This window comes from Mastigoproctus giganteus, chromosome 4 (assembly GCF_048544385.1).
Source record: "Mastigoproctus giganteus isolate SK-2022 chromosome 4, ASM4854438v1, whole genome shotgun sequence".
NCBI classification, from domain to species: Eukaryota; Metazoa; Arthropoda; class Arachnida; order Uropygi; family Thelyphonidae; genus Mastigoproctus; species Mastigoproctus giganteus.
The window spans coordinates 183899454-183916984 of NC_143578.1; the positions used below are offsets into that span (position 1 = coordinate 183899454).

The following is a 17531-nucleotide window of genomic DNA, read 5'->3' on the forward strand; positions in this document are numbered from 1 at the left end:
GCTGATGCTGCATAAGCTCATACGCTTGCTTTCTTGCATCACATGCCACTGCTACTAACTACTACCTTGCTTTCCAGGCTGTTCCTCGTTCCAATAGAAGCAGTGCAAGAATTATTTGCATCTATTGTTAATCTATTAATCTGTATATTTCCCCCACCCCAAGTTAGCAGTTTTCTGACCCACCAAACACTGCCTCAAGAGCATCAGCAAATATTCTTGCACCCTTGCTATTTAAGTGTATCCCATCCCTGTAGAAGCAGTCTCTCCTGTTAACAAGCACGGACCATACTGCAAAAAATTCTACACCATGAGCCTTGCACAATTTCTCTAGGGCCAAACTGAATGACAAGGCTCTCATCATATACCCCCCCTCCTATCATGTCTGGGCAGAAGTGCAGACACTAAAATTTAACCCTAACTTGCAACTTTTTTTCAAAATTGACCTGTAATTTTTAACCAAGTCCGCAGATCTCCTACTCTTAATGTCGTTAGTGCCAATGTGTACAACAATATCACCTTTTGTGTCCTTAAAAGATATCTGCTCTACAACATCATCAACTTTTGCCTCTGGCAGACATACCCTTGTTCTATTCCACATATCCTTTTGCATAATATATTTCCCATTTTCCTGACAATAGAGTCGCCAACAACAACTAGCTCCTGTGGGACCAGCGCATTCTGCCTGGGGGTTGCTGCTGTGTTTTCCTGCTTGATTAGACCGGGGTTCGAGCCCGTCACCACCAAATACGGAGGATGCGGAAAGGTCAGGGAATGACCACCGCACATCCCCGGAGCAATATGGCCTTAGTTGCTAATGCTCCTAAAAACCAAATAACAACAACAACTGTGTTTCCTGATGATGAAATGTAAACTCTGTCGTTGATGTGGGCAGCTGAAAGCTTGATGGGTCCCCAATTTAAATCCTTCGAGTTCATCCACTGTGTTCTTCAAGCTCTCATAAAGGCCCATAACAACGCTGAGTTGGCGCCTAATATCCTCACACTTTTTACATTGAGTACACACAAAGACATCCTCCTTGGCATATCGTGTCCCATTCCTGATGGCCCTGCAAGCATCAGATAAGTAGAAGATTTCCTAAGGCTGTGATTCAGAGGACAACTGACGCCCTCAATTCTCCTCAGAGCCATGGCACTCCCACTACCTTGAGCCTTTTGATTTGCTGCTCTGGTCTGAAGCATGATTTCAGTTCTATTTCAATATAATTAAAAATGCTATATAACTTATATCCTAATGCAGTAATAACATTAGTTACCTAATCACCAGATATGCTATGAAGCTTAGGTTATTGTGTGTGTGTATATATATATGTTACGGGCAATATGATAAATCGGAAAGTATACATAATTACCGGCTATATGTATAATTCCCAATAATATTGGAAAATATGCTTAATTTATCAAACATACTGGATATTATGAATAATCTCCAATGCTTACTGGTAATATTGATTAATTGAAATTAGATGCCAACAGAATACAAAAAAAAATCAAAGTTTAATGTTATTTATTATTACAAGATAAACTATGATGACATTTTGAATTGCACAGTTTGTTACTATTTCTACAACTACATTTATTACTGTTGCATTTTCCTTTACAATTACATTTTTTGTAACCTTGACCACCAAATATGGAAAACTTCTTAACACACTCCCGCAAAGATAATTCTGAGTCTGGAACTTCCGCGACACTTATAAATTTTTCATGGCATATAGAAAACTCATTTCTGGTATAAATGTTGGCCAATTTCCCTTTCTTTGTACCCACTTTATATAGTCCACTATTGTCAATATCCATAATAACTACCAAGCGATTTCTTGGGTCGCTTCTGGCTCTGTCAACATCAGGAATTCTTATACGTACGTATCACCTACTTTTCTGTAGGAAACTTTTTATTAGACATGTGTATCATTTTTTTTTAGCTTGTATTTTAAGATTTTCTTTTACTGTTTTACGTTTTCTATTTATTTGTGCTTTCCTATTCGCAACAATATTATCCAAGTCCTTGTTATTCTCTTTAATATTCTCCTCAATGTTCTCCATATTCTCTTCAACGTTTTCCATTATATTGTCATTTTCAATACTCTTTATGCTAGTGTCTCCTGCAATCTCTCCAGAATCATAAATATTTGATTCATTTTCTATCATATGATCATATTTAAATTGCTTCATTATGTTTTCTAGTTCTTTCTCTTTTAAATTAACAACTTCTTTGGGAAGCCATGAGGTTTTGAGGCCAATTTTAATGGGAGAACCAAACATAGCTTCATAGGGACTGCATTTAATTCCTTGGTGATATGCTCTATTTTTCATTAATTGAACAAATCGTAATCCTTCACTCCAGTTGCGTGTTTCATTAGTTTCTAGCCACGTACTCAATATATTCCTCTATGTCCTGGTTTGCACGTTCGACAAAACCTTGACTCTGGCTGTGCCGAGGTTTACCATATACGATTTTGAGTTCTTCCCAAGAAGAACATAATTCTCCGATAACTTTATTCACGAATTCGCGACTGTTATCGCTTTGAAGGATCTCCAAAAATAGTAAATATATCCAATAAAACATAAGCAACTTCTTCAGCACGTTTGCTTTTTAAGGGACGCAATTGTACAAATTTTGTTAGGTGGTCTTGATATACAAGAATAAATTTGTATCCCTTGTCTTGCTGACACCTACTAATCATTTCGTTAAACACCATTGGCTTAACCACTAAGCCTTTTTTAGGAACTTTACTTTTCTTCTGACAAGGCTCACATAAGTTTAAATATACCATTACAGACTCAGCGGTTATATTTTTATACTTTTTTTGAATTTCGTTCATCATCCAATTTCTTCCCCCATGGCCAATAGCTATATGAATATTATGTATTGTATCAAAAATTTCCTCAGTGCAGACAATATTTTATGCTTTGGTTATTTTCTTGAACAGGGTAAATCAATTTATTACAATCACCTAATTTAATTATATCGTAGCACTTGAGTCTTTGGTAATCTGCTGGAGTTTTCCCTGTGGTTTTCAATTTTAGTGCAAAAATGTAATTTATCAGCTGTATATATTTTTCTTTCGTTATAAAACCTTTGTTACTGCATTTTGTTTCTATTACTTTCGTTAAATTTGCAGTAAAACTTTCTTTCATTCTTTCAATGGTATCCATAACCGTTACACTTTGGCAAACTACAAAAATTTTCATTACATGTTCATTTCTAATTGTTTTTCAAAGAAAACTTACCTGTGGACATAAACTAAATACGTTTAACTAAGAATGCAGACTCGGTGGTCGTTCTAGTTCAGCCCAACAACGCTGCACTAACTAAATGCTGAAACGGTAGAAATGTAGACACAGTGATCATTCTCGTTCAGCCCAACAGCGCTGCACTAACTAAATGGCGGTATATTATAGGTTTTAGAAGCGGCTAGTCGGCTCGACAGTGTGCAGAAGCACACTGTCGAGCCGACTAGCCACTTCCCTTCATTTCATTCATATGATTTCTCTGTCCTATTTATCAAATACACCAGTGAGCACGGGAGAATATGTAAAATGACAGGTATATTTAATAAATTGCTATATATTTATTCATCAGCTGTATATATTTTATAACTGCCAATATTATTGGCAGTTATACATATTAACCGGTAATTATTCATAATCACCAGATTAATTAAATTTACCGTAACACACACACATATATATATATTGCAATATAGAGCTTACAGTATATATATTTTGTATCTCCTACCAGGTTTATATTATATGTATTTTTATGTTATACTATTATGTTTGTAAATTCTAAGTAATTACAATAGATAATAAATTTATCTATTGCCAACAAATTTGAACTCTCAAGCAACCTATTTATGTCATAAAGTGAAGTTATTAAAACGTGTATGTAGTGCTATAAATTTATAAGCCTCTTCTAATACTGATTACACTGTTACAAAGCTGCATAGAAACCTCCAAGTATCTCTTATATCAATACTAAAACAGTGGCAGCAGAATTCAAACATTCTTATCAATACAACACAATGACAGCAGAGGTCAATTCTGCATTTTTAGGCAATTACAAAGGCCAAGTAAAGAACAAAGGACACCAATTTAATTAGGGAATTACAAATAAATACTACACTACTAATTTTAAATCAAAAGTTGAGAAAAACAATAATTTCAAATCAATAAATAAAATTCCACAGTGGCTCCCAGAAAAACGTCTAGTCAGTAGCCTCATCCTCAGCATTTTGAGTTTGTTCAGGTCTTCGTGGTTCTTAGTTGCTCACCATTCAGACTCCTGAAAGGGGCATTAAAAATTGCAGTTTGAGATTTTTTAAAGATATTATGGTTCCAATGTCAAAAAAAAGTTTAAAAAAACCCTGGTTTAGAATATATTAGTTTGAGTAAATTAGGGCTGCAGCAATGAGCTATGTTTGCTACTTATTACTTCAATCTCATATTGTGGAGGCACCTTAACATGAGTTGCTTCAGTTGTACTATTCTAAATAAGTGCTGCTATAGTGAAGAAATAAATGCTGCATTATGTTGTCTTCCTTTATGCTGTTTCCTACTATCGGAGGCTTTTTTTTTTTTTTTTTTAAGATTGAATTTTTTTCGTTCCTAAAACAAAACAGCAGCATTGGTAATAGTATCCACTTTAAATAAATAGCAATATACTTCTCCACTGCAACAGTGTTTTAGATTAGTGCACTAAGTAGCAAGTTTCATTCACTCATTGCTATGTATAAAATGAATACTCAAATGAATGATTATGGAAATGTGGAATTTTCTTTGTGATTGTAAATGTGAGGTATGCATTTTAAATGGTGGTATTCAATTTTTTTTTTTTATTAGTATTTTCATTTATACTAGGAATGTCATTTTGATTGCTTTAGACTAAAGTATGCATATAATATTTTAATCAGAACAATGCTGAATGCATTGAAATGAAATGAAATTAAGTTAAATTAATATAATATTGAATTGTTACCTAATCATCTAATGAAGGCTTAAAGAGAGTTTTCTGCTTTTTACACTTCTAGTTTTTGAACAGTTCATCTATAGGATTCACTGAAGCTGCTCTCACATCTACACCCATCAACAAAAGATCTGTTGCTGTTTTGCCTTTACATGATGCTAATTTATCTTGGACACCTCAGGGTGCTGATAGGTAATCACAGACTTCTATCTGCTTTTTATTAATCAGTTAAAATCTTGACTGATTTACAAACTAGTTTGAATAATTAAACTAAAATTTTTATAATCTATGTATGTGAGTGATAGAATGGTTGAGAAAATTACTATACTAACTATATTAATATTTTTAGGATTAAAGTTCTCATTAATGGATAAAAAATTATTTCAGAACTTCTTGTCTTCTATTCATACTTAAAATATTAGCTTGTATAAAATTCAGTTTTTGCTTTGTGAATTTTAAAACATTAGTTCTTATTATGATTTTTTTTTAAAATTATAGCTTGTTGTGTACACCTCAAGTAAAGAATGAATTCTTTGAAAACTGCTTACATACTCCAACCTCGTTTAAGACTGTGTTGACAAGAGTTGACAAAACCAGTGAAACCTCCAAATCTGTGGTATGTGAACTATATTAAGCTAGCTTTGGGATTAAAGTGTTATTCTCTGCAGAATTAATTTGTTATTGCAGTTCACTAAAATTGTATATCATGTAACCTGTTAACAGATATGCATAATTTTGTGATGTTAATGATTGTGAGCCAATTGATCCCACCCCTTTTTGGAGAGAGTTTGGGCGATTTTGGGGTCACATCATTTCAGATGTGTAAGCAATATTTAATGGTTACCCCCTTCCCAAATGTAGTATTTATGCTGCAAAGATTTCTGCAGTAGATCATATTAAATCATCTTATATTCAAGGTATTATAGTGTGATTCTTGAATACCATATGCTGACTGTAGATCTATAATGATCACTTTTGCACATTGATTGCCTTGGACATTATGATATATATACACGAACAACAGAACAACAATATTGAATTAAATCAGTAATTATGCCAGATTCGGTACTGGGCACAGTCACCTGACATACTTCTTATTGAAGACCGTTGAATCCCATGGGAATTTTGTGGATATATTTTTAAATTGTTCAACATATATACTGATTACTTTTCTGCATTTTATCAATGACTGCTGTCTGTGTGTCTCTTATCACTGTTAAATATTTGATTGAAATATACTAAAGTTAGATTTTAAACTATGGCAATATATCTAATATTTTCACCTTTTTAAAGAGAACTAACTTGACTTTATTTTGTAATACACTTGTTTTACACCTCCTTTTTAAATTTTAACATATACCACTTAGAGAAGCAAAATGTTTAGTGGTTGGAAAAAAGAAGACTCACTCACTGACACAGCGAGCTTTACTCTTGAGATGTGCGCACTAATCCTTTTTCTTATATACCCCGGTGGCATTAACATCAAACAAAACCATGCTAAATAATGTGGGCTGAGTGCAATTATGCAGTAGAGGCTCCATTGAAGAGACCAGATTGCAAATTGAGGTGCCTTGAGGACAACTAACATTCATATTTAAGTTAGTTGTAAGAAAAAGATATTATGTGTCTGGTTAGGATTGTGTGAATTGTATGATATTCTTGTAGGTAAATGAACAAGTTGTGTAAGGTCATTAGTAATAGTCTCAGCATTTTTGCAAACTGGAATTTGACATTAAAATCACTGAAGAAAATTACTCTTTACTTCAGAGTGATTTGGTGAGTTAGGAGTGGTTTTTTTTTTTTTTTTTGTTGTTTTTTTTTGAAAACCCCAAACACAAGAGAAATTAGAACCTACAGTACTTAGTACCGTGTATGGGTTGGAAGATGAAAGAAGATATTTGTTGACATTAGACTTGAACTTCTGTAGGTTGTAATTTTCAGGAAATACGTATGAAGGAAGGTTGTTCCAGGAAACAGAAGTTGAATGAATAAAAGGGGAAGACGATACGTTAGTTCTTTGAGTTGAGAGTTGGACAGTAGAAGGTTGAGGCACGTGTTTGGACTACTTTGGAGGAGAGAGCAGGAATTATAGAAGCCAATTCAGAAGAAAAGTGCTCATGGAAGTATCTATAGAAAAGGCAAGCAGCAGAAACAGAACCTCTCTGAGACAGAGAGTGGTGCAACTCTGTTAGAGATGAGTCATTAATTAACCTAACTGCCCTCTTTTGAATGGAATCTATAAGCCCACAATGAAGTAGCAGAAATCTGTCCTACTGTTGATATGGCTATAATTAATACACTGCACTTCTCTTAGAGCAAGAACTCTGCATATTATATAACATTACCTGTGCTGGGATGGGTAGAAGTTTGTTTGAAGTCAACTTAAGAAGCCACAATTCAGTAGCAATCAAAGGTTTGATTATAGTGGGAGCAGCTGCTTCCTGTACCTCATTGGCATATAGTAGTGGAGAATTTATGAGAGTTGTTCAATAAAGAATGATCATAATTTATCATGAACAACTGTACTGCTTGCTATTTCTAGCTGTGTTGCAGAATTTAAGACCAAACCAAGCTGCATCACATAGAAACTGTGCAGCTGACTTGGGCGCATGGCCGTGACCTTGGTGGCCTGTCAAGTTTATGCCTGTCCAATTTCACCTACATAAAAATGAACATGACGTATCAACAGTATGTTGCTCCCAAATTTTGTTTGCATGGCTTCATTATTTCAACCCAGAGGGTAAGCAACAGAGCTCTGTTTGAAAGTCTGTGTCATTGCCAACACCGAAAAAAGCAAAGGTTGTGGCTTCAGCAGGAAAGATTATACTAATTTCTTCTTTTGATATTCAAAGAATGGTTTACCAGCACGTTGTACCATGTCATATGTCTGTTATGGGATCTTAATACAGAACTGTGCTACACACTTTGCAGGATCACACTCGTTGCAAATGACCACAACTGCACGCAGGTGCATGGATGCTGCCTCACGACAATGCGAGAGCTCACATTGCTCATACTGTCATTGAGTACTTAGCCAGCATTAATGTCAAGTGTGTTCCTCTACTGTCCTGACCTTAAACCCTACAATATATATATATATATATATATATTTCCAAGGTTAAAGAAGGAGCTGTGAGAAAAATGTTTCTATTTGTCAGAACAAGTTATAAAGGCAAAGGAAGCGATTCTCAAATGCATGTGAAAAAATGACTTCCACTATGTTTTTGAAGAATGGCTGAACATTAGAGTAAGTGCATTTCATCAAATCGGAACTACTTTGAAAATGACCATAAAAATATGGATGATTAATAAAGGTATGTTGTGGGGAAAAAAAATTGCGTGCGCACACTGTATGCACAAAAGATGTGTTATGTGTAAACATCTTTGACGACACCTACTAAATTTCAAACAGCTAGAACTGAAATCATGAATGATGTAATTTTTGCTCACACCTGCTACTTACTCTACTGAATCAAGGTTAGTGATAAATAGGATACACATGCCCGCTGCTTACTCTACCGAATCAACGTTTGAAAGAGGTTAGGCCAATAGCCTAATTACTCATTTGATTGTAGCCATTTGTTAAATATTATGATTGCAACAGTACAAGTGTTTGTATTGTTACAATCATACTATCATGTTGGATAATGTTACTCTGTCGTGCTTTGTTGCAAATTATACGTATAGCACTATGAGAGCTGCAAGAAACGTCAGTATCCATGCATAATAAGCTATCAAAACTATGACTTTGCTCAGGATCTCAACGGGTACAAGCACAAGAAAGTAATGCTGCACATTCCATTTTGCAATGAGGAAACAGAGATGCTGTCAGAGATGAACTATGTCAAGATCTACAACAACAACAAAGAGTTCATACTAGATTGTAAATTGTATGAATGAGAATTGGGCAGTTGCAAAACGATTGAAATATATAAGGTGATGGCAGTGACCCTAACGAAGCATGCGGTAATGACCTGCATAGCCTTGTAATGCGAATGGAAAAGAAGACCCCTTTCGAAACTTTTACAATCATCGAAACAGCAAGGTGAATGAGGATCTAAAGCTTGCCACGCTCAACCAACTCAGCACAACTGCAAAGAAATGCAAAAACTTGATGACAAACAAGGACTTCTGCAACTTAATGAGAATGACCAATGACAAGCAAAAGACTCTACTCATACATGTAATTTGGAGTCTGTTATCTACTAATCACAAACCGATTCAAATATTCTTGACCGGCCCAGCTGGTTGCAGAAAAACATTTAAGATTTGCCTTTTGATCAAAATATATAACTACTTCAGTAATACAAACGAATACTGTAATGCCTACATTACATGCGCTTCAACTGGTAATGCTGAAGCGCATGTAATGGAATGATCTTGGATGTGCTCAGAGCTGGCATAAACCAGCTCTGAGCATATCCAAGATCACTGCCCTTGAGATATCCATTTTTCTTGTTACCAAAAAGGTTTCTGTCATGAGTGGCAGTGGTTAGCCCAAAGCCACCTAGTAGTATGCCCCGAATCATAAACATTTCTCCACAACCAGCTGGTTTATGCCAGCTCTGAGCACATCCAAGATCACTTCCCATGATTCTTTGCTTTACTTTACTTAAAATTTTGCAATATATTCATTTCTCTGGTTACCTAAAGGTTTCTGCAATGGGTGGCAATGTTTAGCCCAAAGCCAACTAAGTGGTATGCCCTGAATCATAAACATTTTACCGCCACCTGCTGGTTTATGCCAGCTGAGCAAATCCAAGATCACCTCCCATGATCAGTGTGCAATCTCCTCTCTCATCTCCGTTTTTATTTGTTATGAAATGGAAATTACATCATTTCCGCATGGAAAAATCATGATATTGATTTTACTACCGTCTGAAATTTAGTAGGTGCTGCCAAAGATGTTTACACATCAAAATTATGATCATTCTTTATTGAACAACCCTCGTACATTAAATTTACATACTGATGGTCTTGAATAAACTGAGTAATCTATCTGAGGCAGTAAGCATCTTAAGGTGTTTTTTATTTATTTATTGGTTTGTGCAGCCCTTAACAAATTATGGCAACTCCACATTTAATGTATGTTGATACCGTACAGATAAAGGCCAATCAGTGTAGTGGTGTAGGTGTACCATGGTGTATTGTCAGGTTGTGTTGAGTGACTGACCACTTAGCCTAGCTCACCGAAGCAAGCTGCCACAAGCTAGTTTCCATCTCTGGCATGTGGAGCCAGGCCAGGGATCTACTTCCTAGTACAGGTAATCTTGTACCCATCTACTCTGCATATAGATCATAAAAACACTATAGTAGTGCAAAGTATGCAAAGTAAAAAAAAAAAAAAAAAAAACCCTAATATAAAAGCAAAAACAGGAAAGAAAAAACAGAGTGAAAGGGTAAAAGAAAAGATGGAAATGGAAGAGACAAAGTTTAGATCCATTTCATCCATATTTAGCCTAATTCCCGTTTCAGATGAGACTAGCACAATCTGTCTTGCCCGTGATGAACTACAGAGACTTTCGAAATGATGAGCACGCAATACTCTGGACAGAATTCTCATCACAACAATTTACAGCCGAACAATTTGCAAAAGTTGATTCTGTGTTCATATACACACATTCAGCATAAGCGTGGCCACCTCTTGTGCAATACAAACAAATTTGGTCCTGTGAATAATAACATCCTGCAGTGTGGACATACAGAAGCAATGATAGCACAGTGGTGATAATACCTTCTTCTGAACTTATAACAACAATAGCCCATAAACGTTTAGGGTCAGATGTGACATTTAGATCAGTGTGTTTTTGGAGGCTGTTAAGATCAGGATATCTAATCTTAATAGCCTAGCTGAACATTAAACATCTGTAAAAGGTAGAGAGTTTCTTGACCAATCTTTTTCGCTCTACTCTCCATTTATCTCTTTTATTACTATTGTAGTTGCTTCTGACATTCTTCAAAAAAAGTTCAATGTAAAGTTTACTATAGTAAAACGTCTAAAAATACTCATAATTACAAAATGTAAACGGTTATGCTCTGCACATAAGCAAATGATATAAATTTACTTGATAGTTTTCTTTTATTATTTATTTTTGTTAATTTAATTTAATTTTTTCTGTTAACAGGTACAGACTCCTGCAAGCGAACTGGAAAGCAGTAATAACCCCATTCATAATGTGAAAAAGTCCACATGTGGCAGTGTAGCATCTCAAAACACCCATCTCACTTATGATAGTGGCTTTATTTCTACATCTCGAAGAGCAAATAAGGAGGTAGTACATTGGAATCTTATCATATTGAATTTTCATTAGTGAATATTGAATGTCATGACAAATGTTAATTCATACATTATTTAGATCAGTACATAAGTTCACTTTTTAAACATAAAAATGTTATTGCCTCCTCAGATAAAGATAAAGCTGACTTACTACCATCCTACTTTTATTCTATCTCCTGTATTGATGATCATTGTAAACCACTTCCTACCATTCCTACTTTCTGGCAAATAAGGAGTTAGTACATTGAAATCTTATCATTTTTTGATATTGAATGTCATGACAAATATAGTAATGTTAAGTCACATAGAGTGAAACCTCTATATGACTTACCATTGTGACCACCTCCTCAGTGAGACCACCTTTACAAAAAAAATAGTATTCCTTAGAACAGTTTAAATAAGTGTCCTGTGTATTAAAACTGTATTCCCTAAGGTGACCACTCTCTGACCCGACTGCAACCATTAATCCTGTTGTTTGGTGGTTGGTGTATTCCGTAGGTTTCTAGGAATCTGTAATTTTCTAAGACGACCATTGTCTTACTTGACCAAGACCATTAATCCTGTTGTTCGATAGCCACTGTTTTTTACAAGTTTCTGTGAACCTGGAGTTTCCGAAGTAACTGTATAAATATTGCTAACAAATAGGTATTTCATTCGTTCATTTCTGATTTATCCATCTTGGCATACAGATGCAATGGTAGCAGAGAAAAGCAAAGTTAATGTTATAGAAGATGCATCAAAGGGTTTATCGCAAAGACATTGGCAAAAAAGTATAACTGTGGTAGAAAACAAAGGATGTTAATGAAAAGTGGATTTGGAATGCAAATAAAAATATTTAACGAGAAACACGTCAACCATATCAAGAAATTAATGAGTTAACACTCGCCTGGTTTAAAGGTGATCATTCTAGAGGAATGCCAGTGAGCAGTTCAATGCTACAAGAAAACACTTTGAATTTTGTAATAGAAATTACATTGTTTTTTTTTTAGATTCTGTTTGGTAAAAGTGCATCTGTGAATGAAAATGATATGGAACAGTAGATTTTGTATTTTCTATCTTTAAAACAACAATATGAACCCAGAGGCATTTTTAATGTAGATTAAACTGGCCTCTTATCATGCTTTATGAAGTAAATCGTTGGCCTGGAATAGTGTTATTGAAAATATTATACAAAGTGTTTCAATAAATGTGGAATTAACTGTGATACCAACATGAATTTTGTAACAGAAATTACATTGTTTTTTAGATTCTGTTTGGTAAAAGTGCATCTGTGAATGAAAATGATATGTTAAGTTGATGTTTTACCAATTTTATTAGAAGTACAAAAAAGAAACTGTTCAATTTGAACAGCAGATAAATGTAAACATCGATACAAAATTTGAAGAAAATTCTGGGAAGAACTTTATGATTCTACCCAGGAACACTGATAGCAGAGATAAAATATGAATACAAACAATGCATCAGATGTTGAAGAAATTAAGATTCCAACAGAAGAAAGTTTAAACACTGTTTTAAGACAATTTATCTCACAATTTAGGTAATAATTAATAAAATGTTACAATTATTAAATGATTTGGAAACTATTTTAGAAAAGGAAATAATTCAACAAAAAGAAAATCATCCATGCAAAATCATCAATCATTTAAAAGATAAAAATATATATTTTATATTTTCTATTTATAATTAAAGTAAATAGTATGAACCCAGAGCTGTAATGCTCAATACGTTCTACATTGATATCAATATTTGTAAAATAATAAGAGGCGTTTACCTCAATATAGTACGAAAAACACTTCCATATGATACTCAACAGAAATTAAAACGAAAAAAAAATCGAAAAACTTGCATTAGAATAACTATTAAAAATCAATTTAACGTAATTAAAAATAAGAAAATTAATTAAAAGAATTTTAACAAAAAAATTGCAAAACGATTTTTCTTTCCTGAAGCTGACCAGGAAAAAAAAAAAAAAAAAGTGCAGCCATTATCAACCCACTGCAGGATGGAAGCCTCCTCAACAATTCATGTTGAAGGAAGGAAATGGACCATAATCTGCCACGCTGGTCCAGTGCGGGCTGGCAGATCGACCATATTCAGCAGTCAGGGGCTTGAACCCCAGTCTACTCAAAGAGCGTATGCTACTGCACTCTTGCTCCTGCCCACTCGGCTACAGAAAAGTTTAATTTAATTGTGTTAAATTGGGTTTTAATTATTTGTTACTCTAATGTAAGTTTTTCGTTTTAATTTCTGGAGAGTATCATACAGAAGTGTTCTACATACTATATTGAGGTAAACTCCTCGTATAATTTTACTAATAATTTAATCAGATAATTTGTTTAATTTTAAAACTTTTTTTTTAGAATTAATGTAAAAAATTATTTATTTATTTGTAGTTTCAAATAAAATGTTTTTAAAATAAGATTTTTATTTCTAATGTCCTATTAAGATTTTCATTATGTCGTGATATATCTGACTTTTTATATATTTCTACAAGGCAACCACCTCTATAAAAGACCAAATATATGTGGAACTGAAGGTGGTTGTCTTAAAGGGTTTCACTGTATTATTTAGTTCAGCATGTAAGGGCATTTATTAAACATAAATGTTATTGCCTCCTCAACCAAAGATAAAGCTGACTTATTAGCATCCTACTTTTATTCTAACTCCTCTATTGATGATAATGGTAAACCACTTCCTACCATTCCTGGTATACATTACCCAATGCCTCCTGTCAAAAGGATATTAGACGAATTTTGAAGAATCTTGACAAGAAAGTTGGAGGTCCTGATGGCATTTCTCCACTTGTTCTCCTGTTCTTTGTAACCTTTTTAAACTTTCTTATTCCACTTTTGTTTTTCCTTCTGCTTGGAAATTTGCTCATATCCTTTCAGTTTCTAAAAAGGGTGACAAATCCCTCTCATCCATTAACTGCCAACTCCTAAATTATCTTAAAGCCTTCCATCTCATCAGCGATTGCCAATATGAATTCCATCAGTGTTGATTCATTGGTGATCATACTTTTACCCATCTGTAGAAAAGTTTGGCCAATCTCAGGCATTAGCTGTTGATGTTTCTAAGGCTTTTGATTGTGTTTGGCATAAAGCTCTTCTAAACAACCTCCCGTCTTATGTTTGCTGACTGTTTTTTGAAATTGTAGTTTCAAATAAAATGTTTTTAATTTTATTTGAAGATTCTACAAGATTATCACTCTGTACAAATCTCAAATCTGCCATACCACAGAATATTGTTCCTGCATCTGGGGTGGCACCCCAAAGCTTCTCTTAGACTCCATTCAAAAGAGGGAAGTCAGGTTAATTACTTACCCATCTCTTCACTCTGTCTTCATAAATGGTCTTTTTTTTGTAGCTACTTCATGAGTATTGGTCTTCTGAATTGGCATCTCAGATTCCTTCAACCTCTTCCAAAGAAGTCCAAACATGTGCAACAATCTATCAGGCTCCATTTATTCCCCAGCCTTCAATAGAACGTAATACTTAGTTCTATATTATGTTCTAATACCTTTTGTGTTTGGGGGTTTCATTAACACACACACACACACACACACACACACCCTGCATTCCATGGCTTTTTTTACCCTCCCACGATGCCTCATCTGGCACCTTTTTTGTATTCACTTGAGTTTTAAGAGCCTATGCACTTACACTGGCACAAAGAGCATTTTTCCATATTTTGCAGGTTTTCTAGGAATATATTGTTTGGAAGGGCACATACTGTAAAACCAAACTGATTTCTCATCAACTGTCACATTTTTCCTTGTATTCATTATACAATTTTTTGCCCATTTTTGCCAAAATTCTCTTATGGGGGGGCTAATTTGTCATCTGTTATCAAAACATAATATGCATGATATACGAAAAAAGGTTCAGCAACATTGTTGCACAGAAGTTATGTCTGTCGATTTCTACATCCAACCAACTTCTAATAGATTCTCCATATCTGTAAACACTAGCTAATCACAACAGTAACACTATCCAATTCTTCCCAGTTATCATAGTACACATGCTACCATCAGTTCTACTTGTTTTCCAAATATTTTTTTGTGTAGGATTTATATACTGCATTAATTGTAATCCAATGACTGCTAGTTAACGGGTCGTACTAATCTAATATAAAAAATAGCAAGAGCTTCTTTTTAAGTAACTCATCTGTAGGATTGATATATAAAGTGCTGATTTGTATCTTTTACTCTACAAATTGCATATCTGGTTGAGGCGGGAGCATCTTGTATTATATTTGACCTAGATGCTTGTCCATGCTGAGGAAATTTCTGTACTTTTAAAGAAAACATTGCACCAGTTTAACTGACAGCTTCTTGCTGCACTATATTGCTGTCTGAAGAATCAGTCCAGTCCTGAGGAGTCATAATCATTTTCTTCACTGTCATATGTTTTTAATTAGAAATTAAGTCATCAGTCAGAAGTCATACTGACTTATTTAGGACTTTACTCACAAATGCATACCATACTATAATCTCCTTGCTTCAACAATATGAAGTTGACTACGAGATTGTGCAAAATAGCTATTTAAAATAACTATTTTAGTATTCGCGTACTGATCTTCAAAATTCATAAAACATGGCAGTTCTTGTCAGTGAATGTGTAATTTATTAGTTACATTTTCATGAACATGGTAAATGTTGTTTCAAAGTATTTATAAATTGTAAATAAAATGTAAACATATAGCCAACGATGATGATGAGAGAGAGAAAAAAAAAAGTTTTTAAACTCCAATATTAGATGCAATTAGATGTGTGTGTATATATATATATTTATATATATATATTTAAATAATGTTGAAATAGTCGGAAAAATGAATATTTCATAATAAAAATAAGGAGAGTACAGCATACATAAGGGGCAGCAAAAAAGCATATTCCTCTACATGATGCTTGAAATATAATCATCTAAATTAGAATAAGGTATAAAATAAAAATAAAATAATGCCAGCAGTACGGCAAGACCAGAGCGAAAAGACAAAATTAAACCTAATTTCAAATCAAACAGGGAGGGAGGGAAGAGAGGGGTAAAAAGAGTAGAAACTCTAAATTAATTTAGAAAATCTAAATGTACGAATAATAATTCATTGAAATTTAAGAGCCAATTAAATAGAAATTTAACTGGAGTGGTCATGTCTGTTCTATTTTTGATTTTCGCTGCATCAGGACCACCGCTGTTCCCTGCATTGGCGGTTCGATCTGTGGACTGATCTTACGATAGATTCTCCTTTGTGGTGATTTGTTTAGCATTCGAAATGCAGCGATTCCCTGACCATTATTGGCCTTGTGGTCCTCTGTCGAGATGGGGCATAATGGTCAGTCTATTTTTGTTTTGTTTTATTGTAGTGGTTTAAATCTCTGTTTGGTGATATTTCACATAAATTTGGACCTGGTGCCTGTCAGAGGGGGCACCGTTAAATTTCTATTTAATTGGCTCTTAAATTTCAAAGAATTATTATTTGTACATTTAGATTTTCTAAATTAATTTAGAGTTTCTGCTGTAATATTTTTACTCTTTTTTACCCCTCTCTTCCCTCCCTGTTTGATTTGAAATTAGGTTTAATTTTGTCTTTTCGCTCTGGTCTTTCTGTACTACTGCTGGCATTATTTTATTTTTATTTTATACCTTATTCTAATTTAGATGATTATATATATATATATATATATATATATATATATATGTATAAAATGATAAAAATAATAGGATATAATGACATTACTGAACGTCTAAGAAAGCAAGAAAAGGTATTAAATTACCTAATGCAGTGGGTCCTAGGACTTTAACTACTTCATGAGAGGGTCGGCAGCCAAAACCTTAGGAGCCACCGTAATAAGCAGGGTCTCTCTTTCTGTAATGATGTATACGTTTCGTATGTATACATCATAGCCGACCCAACAGAGACCAAAAGGAAGGAATAAAATTCAAACATAAATAAATAAAGTTAAAATGCTAAAATAATGCCAATTAAATCCTGTAAAAGGAAAATTGAATCAGAGTTTGAATTAAAAAATGAACGCCAGCATGAAGTTTAAACAAAGTAAACTTAAGATAATGGAATAAAGTCGGGTTTTTGAAAAACTTACTGTATGCTTAGACCGGACTCAGTGAAATTAGCTGGGTGTGTTGATACAGAACAACGTTGGAGACCAAAGATGAAAGCTGATAGTTCTCTGTACAGTATATTTATATCAGTCGAAGTAACCCCCGAGTGAGGGAGGGGGAAAGAAGGTGTGAATTGGTCAAAGTAAATC

The 17531-nt window shown here is 34.2% G+C and overlaps 1 protein-coding gene across 1 annotated transcript in view; it reads left to right on the top strand.

Moving 5' to 3' along the window:
- Positions 1–17531, top strand: part of LOC150087240 (myb-related protein B-like) — a 279695-nt gene that overhangs the window by 220742 nt on the left and 41422 nt on the right. Inside the window, exons 12-14 of the mRNA XM_090371905.1 lie at positions 5051–5178; positions 5485–5602; positions 11112–11258. Coding sequence (XP_090228031.1) covers positions 5051–5178; positions 5485–5602; positions 11112–11258 — 393 coding nt within the window. The remainder of the gene's footprint in view (positions 1–5050; positions 5179–5484; positions 5603–11111; positions 11259–17531) is intronic.